Source organism: Protomyctophum parallelum, assembly GCF_964188405.1.
Source record: "Protomyctophum parallelum genome assembly, chromosome: 20".
Lineage (NCBI taxonomy): Eukaryota > Metazoa > Chordata > Actinopteri > Myctophiformes > Myctophidae > Protomyctophum > Protomyctophum parallelum.
Window position 1 is genome coordinate 19569918 of NC_139718.1, and position 17595 is coordinate 19587512.

Consider the following 17595-nt stretch of genomic DNA (forward strand, 5'->3'; position numbering starts at 1 on the left):
GTCTTTCTCAAACTAACGACACTCGCATATTGAGGTGCTTCTAACAGTGCAAAAGTGGTTTCGCTTAAAATATACCCATATAGGGGGTGCCACAAATGTATAAAGCATACCTCCAAAAGCGTCACTTTTGCCAGTAGGGGACACCACAAACTGGACATAGCCCTGGCTAGGCAACCCAGCCTGATGGAGATCTGCGCTACAATACGTTTTATATCAAATAGCCAAAAGAGTTCAACTGCAACAGGTTTTAGCATACCTTCCTCATGGTCATGGCAGGTGCACAGTAGTTTAATATACATCCATGGCTCAACATGGACATCAAACAGGAATAGTAATCAAATTCATAATTAGGAAACAAATATAAAATACATTGATACATTCATATTCTTCTTCTAATAGCAACCATCAATCAAAGTTGCTATGAATAAGTTATTAATGGATAACTTATTGGTGCTTTTTTTGTCACCTGTGCCACTAAATTGTGTTAAGATATGTTTCATAAATAATGCATTGTTACGATTGTCCATGTGGTCCTGTAGGCTATGAATTCAAACCTGCATGATAGTGTGCAAATGGTCTTCAGTGATATGTCTCCTGTACAAAAGTAGTGCCAGTTAATTCTGTCACAGACCTTCCACAGAGGGTGAGAAAAATAATGAAACAGAAAGAAAAAAATCACACCTGTGTGAAGTGAGGGGCACTCTCATCATCGTACATCATCATACATCATCTCATTCCGGCCAATCACAATTTGCGTCCTCACCTTCGTCATCAATGTTTGTGTTATGCAATGTTAGTGTTTACACAAACTCAAAATTGTTCATCCATTGTCAATGGCATATAATGTTTGTTAGGACAAAATAGAGATACAGAGAAAGACTAAAAAGATAAAGATAAAGAGAGAAAGAGAGATACAAAATCATTTTAAATGGATGTGTAGTGCCTCCCAAAGCTTGTGAGTCTAATCTTCTCTGGGAGGATGATGTTCACTGAATGTTCGGGGTCCTCCTGGCCATTACCACCCGCCCCTTTCAGCAGGTGTTCCTTCTGCTGCCGGACGAGGTGGCTGTACTTGGCACTAGCCAGCCACATCTCACAACGGCCGAAGAACACGATTCCTGTGGTGCCCAAGATGACCAGGCAGGTGAGCAGGGCCAATACGCTGAAGCAGAGCAGCTGACCATGGCTGACCAGGCCACCAGATGAATGCACTGTCTCCTTCAATGTGATCTTGAGGAGGTCTCTCTCTGGAGGTCTGAGAAGCTTGTGGAAGGCATGGGCAGGAAGGGAGTAGTGCTGGGGAGGCTGTGACAGCCCCCTGTGGTCAGGAAGAGGTCTGGCTGGCTTGGCTTTGGCCTTGGGCCGGTGATGCTGGGAGCAAGTGGGACCTGCAAATCCTTTTTGGCAAACACAGTGGAATGTTCCATCTGGTCGGCCCACACATGTCCCTCCGTTGACACAGGGCCGACTAACACAGGGGGGGGAGAGGGTGGTCTCGTTACAGGTGAACCCAAAGGAGCCACCGGGGCAGGTGCATGTAAATGCTAGGCCATGGTCAGTGCAATTGCCTCCATTGCAGGGGTTGGGCTGACAGCTGTCAACGTTGATCTCACAGAAGTCCCCGGCAAACCCGGAGGAACACAGGCAGGAGGGGTGGGCTGCTAAGCCGCCATCGTCGGTGCATGTGCCACCATTCTGGCAAGGAGAGCTGAAGGACAGAGCAGGATAATGGGCTTATAGGGAATTAATTACATTAAGGTCTACCCACAATTAAACAGAATGTTCTGCTACATTCTGATTGCTGTATTCATTTCAATGAACAATGGTTATCGATGTTTATGCTAATAAGAAAAGTCAGAGGCAGTGACAAGCAATAGGGGCTTATGTTGATGTGTAATTCATGCTCCCACATATTGGGCCTATCAATATGCAGGGCTTTACAGCCCTGCATTGATGAAAAGCCGAGATGGAGATGAAACGGAAAACGATCAATATCTTATTGGAGTAGCCTTTGTAATTACACAAGTCCCTCCTTTCTGCTCATCAAATAAATAATATCTCTGGCAAGCGGTTGAGACATCCCCGCCTCATACTGCTGCCGATTAATGAAACCACACAGAAAGCTAATAATAGAGATGAATTCCCAGGCATTCAAGGGAAGCTATAGTTATCTCATTTAGAAAATTCAAAATAAAACTCAAATGATTATTTATTGAGCAAGGAGGAGGCGAGCCAACTCAGTGACAGTGGACTATATTGGATTTTGGGTGGGCCTCTCGGAGTCAATAACAGGGGTAGTCTAACGATGATCAAAGCATGGTGGATATTGGTGTCTGGATACGTCAGGAAGCACGCACATCTATTATGATATTGGTGTCTGGACAGCTCTGCCAGCCAGCTCAGTTACGGTTTGATGGACAGGAGGTGCATTTCTCTCTCTGTGGGGGAAAACGCCCCTCATGCCCATGTAGTAGATCCTGTATGATCTACCACTGTAAAGTTGTATAATTAGGAGGATTTCCAGGGCTTAATTAGGGGGTAAATATTTAATGGGGCTATGGCAAGGTGTTTACCCATTTGTTAGGCAAGGGCCTTTCTTCATGTGGCAGTTTTCCCCCATGTAGCCTGCAGGACAGACGCACAGGAATCCCCCTTCTCCTGTCTCAACACAGGTGGCATTACTGGAACAAGGCTGGGATGAACACAGATGAGTATCTGTAAAATAAGAGCATGTGCAGTTATAGCTTTCTCTCTCTCTCTCTCTCTCTCTCTCTCCCCCACTCTCCCTCTCTCTCCCCCTCCCCCCCCCCCCCCCCTCTCTCTCTCTCTCTCTCTCTCTCTCTCTCTCTCTCTCTCCTTTACACGTGCACTCTCTTTTCTGACTCACCTTATCACCAAGATTTATCACCAACAAACAAGGCATGTGGTCCCTGGTCCATAATAAACAGAGGCATACATAGTGGTAGGTATGTGGATTCATTGAGAAGTAGGTCAAACAGAGCCAGAAGCCATGTGACAAGTGTGCATGGCTTTTAATCTTCCACACATTTTCTCAAAGACCCTTTATTCTTCTTTGTTTGTAGACCTGGAGTGAGCAATTTATATTCATACTTACAGGGCCAAATCATGTTTATTTTTAGTTCACGCTCCATCGGTGGGCTCACACAATACGTTGTAGAATATGCATGCAGATTGATGCGACCGTGCGTGAATACACCGCAGCCAACCGTTAAAAAAAAATCAAAAAATCAAAAACAAAAGTTATATGCAAATTAAAATATTCTAAAATAATCATCATCATCATTTTTCGACCGCGGTCGAGATCGTGGATTTCACAATATTACGCCAGACTTCCCGGTCCTTCATTGCCATCCCCAGTTCCTGATGCCTACATGTGTCCCTAGCGATGACATCAGGGAACGACAGTTTTCTACCTCTGGTCTGCTTTGAGGCAGGACTCCAGAGAAGAAGGGAAGATATAACCTCATTGTCAGCTCTGTAGCAGTGGCCGGAAAACTGTGTTCTTCTGGATCGGACTAGTGAAGAAACACGGGGAAGGTTGCCGTATATTAGATTAGTCGATGGGTGGCTCTTCCAAGACAGATTTTGCGCTCTCATTAGAAGGCGGGTGTAAGTGCCATCTAACCGTTTCTCTAGTTTAAACTAGAGTAACTAAAATAATAGTCCCTTATATGTAATGTAATTGAATGAGATTTCATAGTCAGGGATGACCTGTTTAAACCATAACCATCTATGCTATGTACATTAAGTCCTTCAAACATAGCAGGCAAATCCTACAAAGCTTTGGGAACATTTTAAAGTGTAATGTAACCTATATATCTTTGTGAGCAAAAGTACAGCGACTTGACTTGACAGGGAGCCTACTCTGAGCCCAATACACACACCTGTGCTTTCTCAAGGCAACAGTGTATGCACAGCCAAAATAGTAAGTAGCCTTGCCGAGCCACGAGGCCCATAGGGCAGGAGCCTATCTCCTGTTTCTGTAGCGTGAGGCAGCTTGATGTACAAGTACAATCCCTGGACATGACACTAGTATGTCGCAGGGACTTACCCCGAATCCAACCCTTGATGCTGAGTGTCAAGCAGGGAGGTGTCTCAGGGCGGACACTCTAACCACAAGGCCACTGAGCTGCCAAAATAGCCAATCTATATGATTTGCATCTATTTGGGGAAATGGGTGCACAGTTGCACACAAAGAATCTAAATAAAAAACTACTTTTTCTAGATCAGGGCCCACTTTATAATCTCTAAAGCTTTACACGGATGCATGCATTAGAGAGCATTTTAATGATCAATCAATCGCTTCTGTTACAAGTGATCAATGGAACTAACACCTTTAAATTCATATTAATGATTAATTCATTATTATTATTATTATTAATTCATATTAAGATTTTAAAGAAAAACACCTATACGTTATTCATTTTTACATCTTTTTTATATTAATGTTAATTATCAATATAATCTTTTGCTTTCCCAATCAGGTTGGAAAAGCTGAAAAGCTGAAAAGATTAATTGAACAAGGTGGACCCTCTTGTAAACAAGTGTAATGCTTAATTGGGTCGTCCACTCACAGTTAACAGTCTTTGCATTGAGTTTGTGCTTGAAATGTACTGGATTTCTGCAAACTGTTAATACATATTTCAATCAATCAATCAATCAAATCGCTGGTCTAGTGAGCTGACACTGACCTTGGTCGCACAGACTGCCAATCCAGCCATCCTCACAGATGCACTGCCATGCCTTCTCACATGTGCCATGCAGACATCCAGGGAAGGACATGCATTGGTTGCATGTTTCCCCCTCCCACCCTGGTCTGCACCTGATCAATAGAACACCAAATCTGACTCCATTACCATACTTCAAAAGGAGAATTATTGCATGTTTGTGAATAATGCTCTTCAAATGGTTATGCAATTGTGCAATTATGCGAAATGCCAAATATAAAGCAATTCCTCTAAATATGATAGCTGGTTACATGTATTTATAGAAATACTAATAACTGTATATGAAACATTAGTGTCCTTTATAAGTGTTGCTTTATAAGCACATACAAAAGTTGAACATAATATCCAACACCCTATTCAAAGGAAAATTGATTTGTCATAGAAGCCAGAATCCAGATTATGGACTATAGGCAAACAGAGAAGGAGACAGGTTGTGATTAGCACTTGGTTGGATGATTTGCAGCTGGTATAAGGGTTACAAATGGCGTTTTAGTTATATTACTGTACCTGCACTCGCCTTCCTTTTCACAGAACCCATTTTCTGTGTTGCATCCTGCAATGCATTCCAATCCTTTGAGAGAAATAAAAGATAAAGTAATAGCATGCCACGATTACATAAAAAAAGCAAACACCTCATTAAAATGTAAAATATATTATATAAATGTGAATAAGCGTATAGCCTACTATACATCATTGTGCAGTGAATATATGGGTCTATATTTTTAAATAAACAACATCTCATCTCAGAGATGAATAGATCTCTATATCAAATAAATAATCTATTCCGATTACCTTTGGCGACGTGAGTCACGACCAGAAGTATGCCCACTGATATGAAGTGCATGGTATTTTCCAGAACGAAATAATCCCCGTCTGTGGCCGTGTCTTATCCTGTAAAAATTGACACTGGTTAAGTCATGGTGCATTTTCCTCTTTCCATAGCCGTTCCCTTTCAACCCAAATGGATTACAGACAGTGCTGAAAAGAAAAGTTGACGCAGGTATTACAAGCGCATCGCACCTGTCCTGAACCATTCCCAGGAATTTCCCATGCGCTGGAACGCGAGCGCGAACCCTAGTGTGCGCTCAATATCGCCCACTACGCACAGAAAGACAGGGGGAAACGGATAGCCTATATAAGCCACGATGCGAAACGTATGGAACGATAATTAACTAAATAACACACTCTCCTTCATCAATGCACCGTACCTATGTCGCGTTAGCAGCGCTCCGCTTCCCATTGATATTGGTCATCGTTGCCTTTTGACCCAATACGCGGACGGCTACATGCAGGGTTTTGGTGCCAGCGCACTACATCGTAGTGTCCCATCGGAAATGACGCTCCTCCCCCAGTAATGGCCTAATGGGAAGAGTATTCCTAATTTATATTCCGAAAATAGACAATCTACAAGCTCATGGACCATCCGAATCGCGATGCGAGAACGAAATGCTGTGAGCCTGTATATCTATTATTTTCGCATGACTGTCGTTAGTGTCGTATGACGAAGTATAAACCTCCATGGTTGAGTGAGCTGTCCTGCACGAAAGGTGCATCCTCCTCATTATTTGGTGGTAGCCTACATTTCTTTGATGCATTTTGAGGGTATGACAAAAGGTTTCCAATAACAGGACCATAGACACTTTATTTCATTTCCAGGAACACCATTTCAGTTATCCATGTAATGTGGAGTGAATATAAAGGAGGAACACACATTTACATCCATTTACATCCTATGAAGATTTAGAAAGAAGTATTGTACATGCCATATATAATAATAATGCTAATACATTCATAGCTCTTCTATTCTTGTTGCATTCACTCCTGCCCCAATTCTCTTTTATCCTTCCTGAGGGAACCAATGGTATTTTTTCTTCCCAGCAAGCACAGAGCTTTAACTCAAAGACCTAATTATGAGGATTATATATTTTCTTCTGCCAGACCTTATCAGACCTACAGCAGATATTGAAGTTGGAGGTCAAGCACCAGGGGAAATCTCCAGTTCCATCTCTCTCTCTCATCCACCCATTAAAAGACTGCTCTGTCAGTTGAATATATATGGTACAATTTGCAATAGATGGGAAGGTTCAAGCCATAAAGAAAGTATAACTGATAATCTTTCCTCTATTACACAGTGAGCAAAATGGTATTACAGATCTTTGTATCTCAGGGAGAGCATCCTGAACATGATTTGATTGTAAAAACAAAAAAACGAATCAATCAATAAAAAATAAAGGTCATACAAATCCCTGATTTCCTCTCTCAACAACAGAGCAAACACATTCAAAAGGGGAGATGGAAAGGGACAGATACATATAGATATGTTCCCAGGTAGCCTTATAATTAACAATTTACAATTAAGGCATTTAGCAGACACTTAAGATTTACAGTAAGCAAGAACAAGAACACATAGAAATAGTCATTAAGAATCATAAGAACGCTAAGAACCTAACATTCGTCTAACAGTAGAATATCTGTACGAAACTGAGTATACACTATAGACTAGAGTGCTATGTCTACATAAAATGCTATTTAAGTTTAGCCTTTGCCTCTAAGGTCGTCGTGGCTAGTACAAGTGCTATGGGCTAATTAAGATTTGATGAAACGTCAGATTTTTAAATCCCCCCTGTCCCCTGGCAACTCGTCCTGACCTAATAGGAAATCAGATCTCTTATCTTGCCCTCCAGGTTTAGATTGGACATCATCTGGCCATTCATTGACGTCATTATCTGTGGGATCTGGCTTTTGTAGCCCGGTGACAAAAACACTGGAGCGCCCTGCTTGATGATCTCAGTCAGTGTCAAGAAAATCTCAATAATGTAAAGGCCGTATATCATAGTGCTTATGCAATTATTTTATCTTCTTACATGCCTCTCTTTTATCCTTCGTCTTTATTTTATATTTACTTTAATCTATTTCATGTTATTTTCCTGAAAGCATGCGATTGCCATGAAAATTTGCACAAACTTTGATATCATTTCAAAGAATGGCATCTGTAAAAATATGGTTTATTGAGTGTGTGTGTGTGTGTCTGTGGGTTGTCTGACAGTTGTCTGACAGTTGAAGGTCCCTTGTCACCGCACCTCTCCATCCTTCAGTGGAGGGGTTATACTTCAGAGGAGAATGAAAGAAACTGTGTGTGTGTGTGTGTGTGTGTGTGCGTGTGCGTGCGTGCGTGTGTGTGTGCGACGATGACCTGATGTGGTTATCCTGCCAGTACACCCCTTCCCTCATTTAAAATAATTACACATATAAGATTGGCATCTAATAGAACCACCCTTGTCACATTAGCCTATTATAGCACCACCAGGAGGACGATTTCTGCCTGTGCAACAACTCTACAGATTCCATTCACCTCTATAATGAATTCTGAACATTGCTGGCCCTGACCTGGCGGAGACCTGTGCTCTGAGGAGAACTTTTTCTATAGTTTCAAACTCATGTCAGAGTCCATTGGGCATTTAAATAACTAGAGCTACGCATGTCACAGTCAGCATGACAGATATAATTGTATACAAAATAATTCTGTGTCTCATAGGAGGCCTGTGGGCAGTTCAGAAACCTGTCCACCAGTGACATCATCAATGGGGAATCCAAGCTAATAGAAACTGCAGGCTCTCTATTCATTTCCGGGTACTGCATCGTTTAACTCTAACCCTAACCCTCTCTCAAATGTTTTCAAAACATTTTTGAGAGCAATTTTTTGCTGTAAATGACATTGTGTGTGTGATTACATGGCTGTCATGTTGGAAACAGCAGTAAATCAAGCGGGGCGCAGCAGGTGCTCCGAGGCTTTGATTAGGCATTGGTCTGTTATAGAATGAGATGTTATAGCTTCACCTCCCAATGTATGAATGAATGGACCATTGTAAAGCGCTATAAAAATGCAATTCATTATAGAGCGGGAGCGGTCATTATCCAGAAATAACACCAATCAGAATCAAGCATTCAACCAAGCCATGTAATAATTTGAAGTAATTGAATCTTGAACAATGGATATAAAATGTTATATAAAATGTTATCATTTGACAGGTTGGTCTCTTCCTAAAGCACCTGGTGGCTGTGACCCAAACATGCATGTGAAGGAATATGTGAATGTGAATGTCATTTCACACTATTCAGACCGACAGATGCACACACGCAAACACACACACACACACACACACACACACACACACACACACACACACACACACACACACACACACACACACACACACACACACACACACACACACACACACACACACACACACACACACACACACACACTTGCTTGGGGCTTGGGGCCTTCTGTATATGCCAATTAAAGTTGCAGATGTTTTTCATTTCAGTACAGTTGCATCAAGAGTTGGTCAATGCTGGGCATCATTCTGTTGCATTATACAAATCTCATTGTGATGACTCTAATACGCTGAATAAGAGGGACATGTGAAATCTCCTATCCCAAGGGGACATGTGAGGAAGTGTTCAGACAGAAGCAAATTATCGAGTCAATTTGGTCCCTTGACACCGTGAAGGTTTCATAATGCCTCTCTGATTGCAAGGCTGTATTGTTATGCAAGCCTTTATTGAGTCAAGGACCGACAGGAAGTGAGTGAATGATGGGGGGTGTTCTATTTTGCGTCCGCTTAGTCTGATATGGTCAGACCCAGCGGCTTAGTTATCAATTCCAGCGACAAAGGGTCGTCCAATATACAGCATTTTCTGGGTTTTGCTGTTAAGTTAAGCTCCTGATGGCTGGGCTCAGTGGGCTATAATAGAAGTCCGTAGTTGTTCTAGGGTGGGGTGGGGGGGACCAGTGTCCTCAATGCTACCTCGAAATTAAACAAGTTTCTTGTTCAAACCTTCTCATTCCCATGCAGACAGTAGGGCTATATCTCTTGAGACACTGTTGCCCTGAGCTTCAACAGCTGGCTGACTTGTACTTGTCAGATGAGATATTGCCGGATATATTGAATCCTCTCAGCTGAGGTCCATAGTTCATGTGAAGAATGCTCCATCCTCCGGAGGGAAGAAATTGCTCATTGTCTGTGAGAAAACAAAGGCCTTTGGCCCCAAACTGCAGACAGCTCACAACGACCCATACACCTGGATATCATTCTCTTTATCCCCCGCATGCAGAGGAGGATAAAATACTTCCCGTTTTTACAGAACCACTCACGGCTCCTCAGCAAAGTGGGATGTCTGCCAAAAACTGAATATACTGTACACAGTCAAAGTGTTAATTGTGACACATTCTCAATGTTTCTTAAATCTCTGGATGTTGCTAGACACATCCCATGTGTGCACAGTAGTCTAACTCCAAGAACCATGGTTCCTTTTGTACACTCTCAGAGATAAATTAGCATAGAGGATTTTATCGTGTGGCTGAGCGAGTGGCAGCATACTGTGCACTTCGCTGGCAATATCCATTGGACAGAATGATCTGTAGCCCCAGGGCATATTTTCTTGGCAGGCATTCAGTCGATTAAATCACAGGTTGTTATAAAGCCGCTTAATCATATATAAATGTGTACGTTTCCCAGGGGATCCATATGGTTGCAAGGCAAAACATACTGAAACAGACCTCATTCAATTGTTTAATGTATAGCTATGGAGCTGAATTAGTAAAAAAAAGAAAAAGAAAAGAAAACAAAACAAAACAACAACAGCAATTATTGTCTAGGGCAGTGAGTCAAATAATTATAATTGAATAGGGTGGCCGACTTCATTTGCAGTGTCTGGTTTGTAATGGTTTGTTGGCAGCTAATTCTGTCTCTGCAGTGTGCAGTCTGAAGTAGACCATGCACAGTGAGGTTCAGTAAAACACTTGGGCTAAAAGGATAATATTGTGCATGTCACCCGCTGTAGCTCTATTTACAGGAGAGAAATGTATTTCTCATATCAATGGGATTAAATCTACCTCCACTAGTCCACTTGTAGACAGACAGACAGACAGAGTAGTGTGTGTGTGTGTGTGTGTGTGTGTGTGTGTGTGTGTGTGTGTGTGTGTGTGTGTGTGTGTGTGCGTGCATGCGTGTGTGCGTGCGTGCGTGCATGCATGCGTGCGTGTAAACAACATCTAAATAACATTTTCCACAAATCGAAATAACATTTGTTATTAAGTAACCAACATAGTATAACCACATCTATCCGTGCAGTATTGCATTGGCAGTGACTCAGGAGGTACAGTATAGTGACAGCTTGGGAATCGATCTCTGGCTCCCCCTGGATTAGTGTTGAAGTGTCCTTGAGCAAGACAGAACCACTAACTGATAATGAGCAGGTTGGTGCCTTGCATAATTTAGTCCCGACTGTCAGTGTTTGAATGGGTGAATATAATGCACATGGGTAAAATCACTAAATGCACCATTTACCATTTATCAAAAAGGCGACAAGAAGGCATAAGGAAAGAGGTTTACAAGCGACTGAAGAGAAGAGTTTTCAGACTGCAGTGAAAAATATAGTTAGGTGCTGCTGTCCTGACTGCAAAGAAACAGAGTCGTAATGGGTGTGGGGTTGAATATGGTAAATTGTACCTTCTGTTGTATCTTTTCCTTGAAGTAAGCCTGTTCCTCTTAATCTCAGAGGCACAGTATATCTCTCTGACATTGAAATGCAGCCCCATGCCCCAATTAAGACAGCATGGCTTTCCAATATTCAAACACTGCTGAAAAGGTTAAGTGAACAAGTGAGAGTGCTCCATTGATTGGTTGTCCGTCAGCTGACACATTTCATCAAGATTAACCTATCACACTGACATGCTGAGTATCTGATGAAAAGGGGTTGAGGTGGAGTATCATGCTCCTCTTTTTGGATGCTAAATTTGAGGAGAAAATGAGGCGACTTGGCAACATCAACATTATATTTATGTTTTGTTCTGGCAGCAGCTTCTATGGAGTGAAATCAGAACCTTTGTGCATTTTAACCACTTAAGGGTCAGCTCTGTACTCTGTTTTTGAGGGGCGCTAGCCCCTCCTATGTCCAGCTTTGAGTGTTTGTGTAACAAAACATTGTGTAAACACAAACATTGAAGACAAAAGTGTGTAAACACAACATTGTGTAAACACAAACATTGAAGACAAAAGTGAGGACGCAAATTGTGATTTGACGGCGTGATTTCATGGGAGATGTGCCATTAGTTGAGAAAGAGATGATGTATGATACGTATGATGATAAGAGCGCCCCTCAATTCACACAGGTGTGATTTTTTTGCCTGGGTTTCAGCCTGATTTGCTGCGTTCCGCCGCGGGTCTGAAATGTCACTTGCGAAGTGAAATTTTTTAGTGATTTTTTACATCTACACCAAATCTCTTCCCCGAAAATAGCCAATTATACAAGCATGTTGAATGCTACTATACGGTTCAAATTGTTGTTAAATGGAGGCTTGCGATAAATATCATACATAAAAATCATACTAATACTAATCATAACTGTAGATCATTAGCAATCAGTGTCTGTGGCTGCAGGCAGAACCCTGATGTGTGCAACATCAGGAATGAGATAGAATTAATGAATAATAACTGGTTGATGACATATTGGGATTAAACATCCTTAGCTGTGTGCCAGTGTCTGTAAATTCTTATTTGATTTCATTAAAGGAGGTTATAGGGCCATTCATCATCATTATGGCAGCCAGAGAAATTCAGTGCGAAGAAAGCACTAATCAAAGGTCTGGAAGAGCTGATGGGAAGGAAGAGAGATTGTTTGGGAGAGGGAGAGAGAAAGAGGGAGGATCAAGACAGAGGGAGAAAGTGCAGTCTCTCCTGTAGATAGAAGGTCAGAGATCTCCGCCTAGTGAAACATCTGGTGACATAAATGTAAATTAAATGTATTGTTTGGCTAGAGAACAACAGAGAAAACGTCCACACTCCACAGACAAAATTACGCCCACGCTTTGAAAACTAAATAAATAATGTACCGAGCTCAAGTCTTTGCATTGGTACTGCAATGCCGTTATATATCCCATTAAGACCTGTGGCTGGCCTGTTCTGACATCACAATGGTGTTCTGACATCACAATGATTGTTCTGACATCACAATGATGTTCTGACATCTGCATAGACTCCATATATGGGAATACCTGACGAAGAACTCCATAGGCTACTGCATAATATGATACCCAGTTTTAGCGACTACAGTACATTGAATGTAAATGTCGACCTGCAGATGTATAGGCAGATAAAGTTCTCCAATTGTCACGCTACTTCACTTATATTGCCTATAGTTGACTAAGTTGCACGCCAGTGTCACACACACTAACCGAAGATATAATCATTCCACAAGCTCACAATGTGTTGCGAGCTTGTACTGTAGATGTGCTACTTTGGGTGCACAACACCGACCATAAAGCAACAGAGAGACGGTTGTATAGTCAAAAGCAGGGGAGGAGACAGATTCTGTAGACTCTAGAAGGTCAACATCCGTCTGCTGTAATGACCTCACCTTATACCTGGAATTCCTGTCATGTTACCATAGGAACAAGAAGGTGACACTATATATGTTAATAGTAATATGCTTCTTCACCTACGTAAGAAAACTCAGCTCAGGTTGAAGATGACATTTGTCTTCCATGGTACACTGTGGTTTGGTCTCTTTTGCTGAAGATAGCAGATCGTCAAGTCGATCAGCTATTCTCAGCCAAAGCTTTCCCCCACAATAACAGGAAACAAAAAAGGTACTAGTATAGAGCCCTGAGGGGCTCCGCTTAACCATATGGTACACTACAGATATGGTACTACTACAGAGTTGCATGTGAGTTAGACCTTTTCTGAGCTGTGGATCTAAACTGCTGGATTAAATTGGGTGTTTGAGTTCAACAAATTTATATTGGCTTTTCATGGTTTCCGCAGTGCACCTGTTTGAAATACTGTCTAACTTGACGTGTTTACTAAATCATTGATTTGCTCTGATGGAAATGTACAGTCAGCACTCATCGTCAATGTTTTCTCTTTTGTTCATCTCTCTCTCCAGCTATCAGCTTTATTTATTTATTTTATTTTATTTTTTACACACTTTGTGAACATGTTGTTACTTTTTGGCAAAAAGTTTTTGCCCTTGGCACAGATCAGACCCACTCCTTGACCTAAGACAAATTTAAACTTACATTTGCAGGGACTCCCTGGCACGGCACAAAACATTTTCAGATGCGTGCCCGCTACCATACATCAATTTGGGTGGAAAGTTTGAGAACTAATGATTTTAAAGGGCATTTGTAGAGTCAGCCTCAGGTCTTACGTGTAATTTTATTGTCCAACAGAGTACTATACTATCTCATCATATTCTATGTCTGCCACCACTGAGTTGTCACTTGTGGGTAGAACCACATGTTGTAGAAAACTAATGTCTTGTGCACTTGGAGATGCTCTGCAGGTCTATCAGTGTCATGTCTGCTTCTCGTATCTCATTGAATGTGACATAATGGAGATGTGGCTGTCTAGCTGTCTAGCTAGACAGATGTGGCTGTCTAGTTGGGACAATCCTCCTGTCACTCCCACCCCCATGAGCCTGTATGCATTCTGGTGTTATCGACTATTTCACAAATCCCAAACACACATTCTGACACACAGTCTGAGTGTGTGTGTGTGTGTGTGTGTGTAATACATACATGCAGCGTCATATGCTTTTGCAACTGTACAGTATGGTGGAGGGTCATGCCAAATAGCACTGAAAGCAGTCTTACTCCAATAGGTCAAAGGGGGGCGCTATGGCAATTTTTTGAAAATGAAACCTTTGAACAGGCATAACTCATGCCTTCTTTGTCCAAAAGTCATGGCACTTGTTTCCACTTGTTTCTTGACTCATGGGGAACATATGTGTCACTTTTATCAGTAAGCTCCGCCCTCAGATCTTCTGCCAGTTTGAGCAGTTTAAAAAACGCTTATACCTGATTTTCTGCCTGGTTTTTTTTAGTAGTTTGCATGGAATGTTCATTGTCTCTGTGTAGCTCAGTCAGTAGAGCTCTTGCCTTCGGACCACAAGGTTGTGTGTTCAAATCTGGATACTGACAGCTCGTCAGTCGTATTTGTGCAAATTATTCTTATTGCGTATAGAGCACCGAAGTCTGACGTCACTTTCAGTAGAGGGCGTCAGTCCCCAGGTTCATGTATTTGTTTAGTTGCATTGAAATCACCATAGGAGGAGTTTTAGATTGATTCATATAAGAACTGTGTTTGAAAAATAAACATGTCATCCCGGCCGCTTCACTCACATGGATATGAAGAATCAACTGACTGAGAGAAAACGCTAATGTTACTGCTGCTGAATTAGTTAGATTTTCGCTAGAAGCAGACTGTATCATATATGAGTGACTGACTGTTGCAAACGATACAGAGACACCTCCCTGACAATAACGCCGAGACAGCTTGTTTATTTTTGGACCACAACGCTTATAGTAGACGATATTAAGATCACCCCATGTTATTCTCCATAGAGAAACTACTTCCGTGAACCAGGGGAATCGTCGGGATGAGCGAGTTACGTCAGGACTTCGGTGCTCTATTGTCTTCTTTATTGGTCCCGCCTTATCGCTGCTTGCAGCTATATTTTCTTTCTGTTTTTTAGTTATTTGTGTTGTGATTTTAATACAGCTGCTACCTTGGCCAGGTCTCTTGTTAAAGAGATTTAAAATAAAGCTTAAAAAGAGACCTCAGTGAATGATGACATATGGCTTATGGCTGTACTGATCGTCCTCTCACATTGAACTTAAACATTTCCCCATGGAAACGCATTTTAATGAGTCTGCCTGCAAGATAATCTTGCTTGGAATTATAATAACGTAATGCGATACTATAGTTAAGACGTGACGGATGGAGAGATGAGCAATTATTAGCGCTGTTAATTAGCATGTTTTTTTTAGCTGATGCATGCTCATTATGGAGTTTGAGGCCAGAGAGAGGTCAAATGAAAAATATGAGCAAAGATATTGAGAAAGTAATGTTCTCCTGTTGTCACATAATTGGATATCACCTTTCAGCACCTAGCGAAGAAATCCACAGCAGTAAGCCCTGTGCTCAGAGTACTATATACAGTATATGCTGACATTATGACTTTTCCCCCTCTCTTTCACTGATAGTCACACCTTCTATGAAATACAATCTTTCACTTAAGTCCACCTGTCAAAGCTGAGAAGAGCCGGAACCAAACGTAACTTCACTGTCTGCTAAATAACACAACACAGATGGTATTCCATCAAGAATTGTTGGTATTGTCTGCTCTGGTGGGTTTTGTTTGCTAACTGTATGTGCACAATCTCACCCAAGAAACATCTAGACAGATGTTTGTTGGGTGAGATTGTGCACATACAGAGCACACTATATGCATTTCCCACGCATGCCTGAATGACTACCAGCAGCCAGTAGGTCCCTGTCTGCCTGCCTGCCTGCCTGCTTGCCTGCCTCTCTCTGTTCCTAATATATGTTAACGACATGACATCAGCTTGTGACTGCAACTTGTTCCTGTTCGCAGATGACTCAGCACTGCTGGTCTCGGACAGAAACAAACTGCAGGTTGAAAAGACCCTCAGCTCTGAACTCGGTAGAATCTGCACCTGGCTCGCTGATAACAAACTATCCTTACACCTGGGAAAAACTGAATCCATCCTCTTCGGATCAAATAGTAATCTCAGCAAGGCAGATGGCTTCTTGGTTAGAGTGGGTGACAATATTATCACACGAAAAGATGAAATTACCTACCTAGGTTCCATCCTGGAAGCCAATCTTTCCGGTGATAAAATGGCCACCAACGTAATCAAAAAAGTCAATCAAAGAACAAGATTCCTTTACAGGATCTCCTCACTGGTCAACAAAAACACCTTGAAAACCTTAACAGGAGCCCTTGTACAAGGTTTCTTTGACTATGCATCCACCTCTTGGTACCACAGCACCTCAAAGGCCCTTAAAACAAGGCTCCAGACCTCCCAAAACAAACTGGTCAGGCTCCTACTTGGCCTCACCCCCCGAACCCACCTCACCCCTGCCCACTTTGACAGGCTGGGATGGCTTAGGGTCGACGACAGAGTACAGCATCTTGCAATGGGTCTGGTCCACAAGATTCGATACACCACCAAGATACCCATGTCTGTCTAGATACTTCCTTAATGTAAACGAAGTCCACACCCACAACACCAGAGGGAGTGCAACAAACCATGTACAACCCAGATTCAGCACAAACAAGGGACTATAAGTTATTTTCGCTCCTATGCCACCTAAATGTGGAACGCCCTAACAACAGTCATTAAGACATGTGAATCCCTTGACTCCTTCAAAACCGCTCTCAAAGGGCACCTACGGATGGCTGCAATTCGAAACTGGCCTCTGTAAAATCTGAATCCCCCCCACCGCCCCCCCCCCCCTTTTCCCCTCACTGTATATGTATCTTTTCCCTTTTTGCTTCCTATATGATGAATTCCTGTTCTGTTCTTTAACTACATAGAAGTGTCTATTTGTATATCTCTAAATGTTTTGATGAATTGAACAATGTGGACCCTGTTGTAAACAAGTGTAATGCTTAATTGGGTCGTCCACTCACAGTTAACAGTCTCTGTATTGAGTTTGTGCTTGAAATGTACTGTAATTCTACAAACTGTTAATAAATATTTCAATCAATCAATCAAAACTCTATAGGCAGTGAAACAAGTATTCTAATGAGAGTGCATGTGTGCCAAAAAAAGAAAGAAAAAAGAAAGAAATCCAATTCCTGCAGTTGTTTCCCTTTCTCCTGGATGCCAAAGAACAGCCATGCATGCCATTAACCTCAAAACACTAAGCCTTCACTGAAGTTTAATTAAAGTCCTTTTCTCTTAAGGGAAAAACAAAACAAAAAACACCTCAACTGGGAGACCTGGGGGAGCACAGGTCTCCCCCAGGTC

General features: G+C 42.0%; 1 protein-coding gene across 1 annotated transcript; it reads right to left on the reverse strand.

Moving 5' to 3' along the window:
* Window positions 1-924: 924 nt before the first annotated feature.
* dlk1 (delta like non-canonical Notch ligand 1) lies at window positions 925-5641 on the reverse strand (the record flags this gene model as incomplete). The annotated part of the gene is made up of 5 exons (XM_083791898.1): window positions 5541-5641; window positions 5256-5319; window positions 4713-4843; window positions 2574-2715; window positions 925-1708 (listed from the first exon to the last, which is right to left on the reverse strand). The coding sequence occupies exons 1-5, from the start codon at window positions 5590-5592 to the stop codon at window positions 925-927; spliced, it is 1173 nt and encodes a 390-aa protein (XP_083648024.1). The 5' UTR covers window positions 5593-5641.
* Window positions 5642-17595: the final 11954 nt, after the last annotated feature.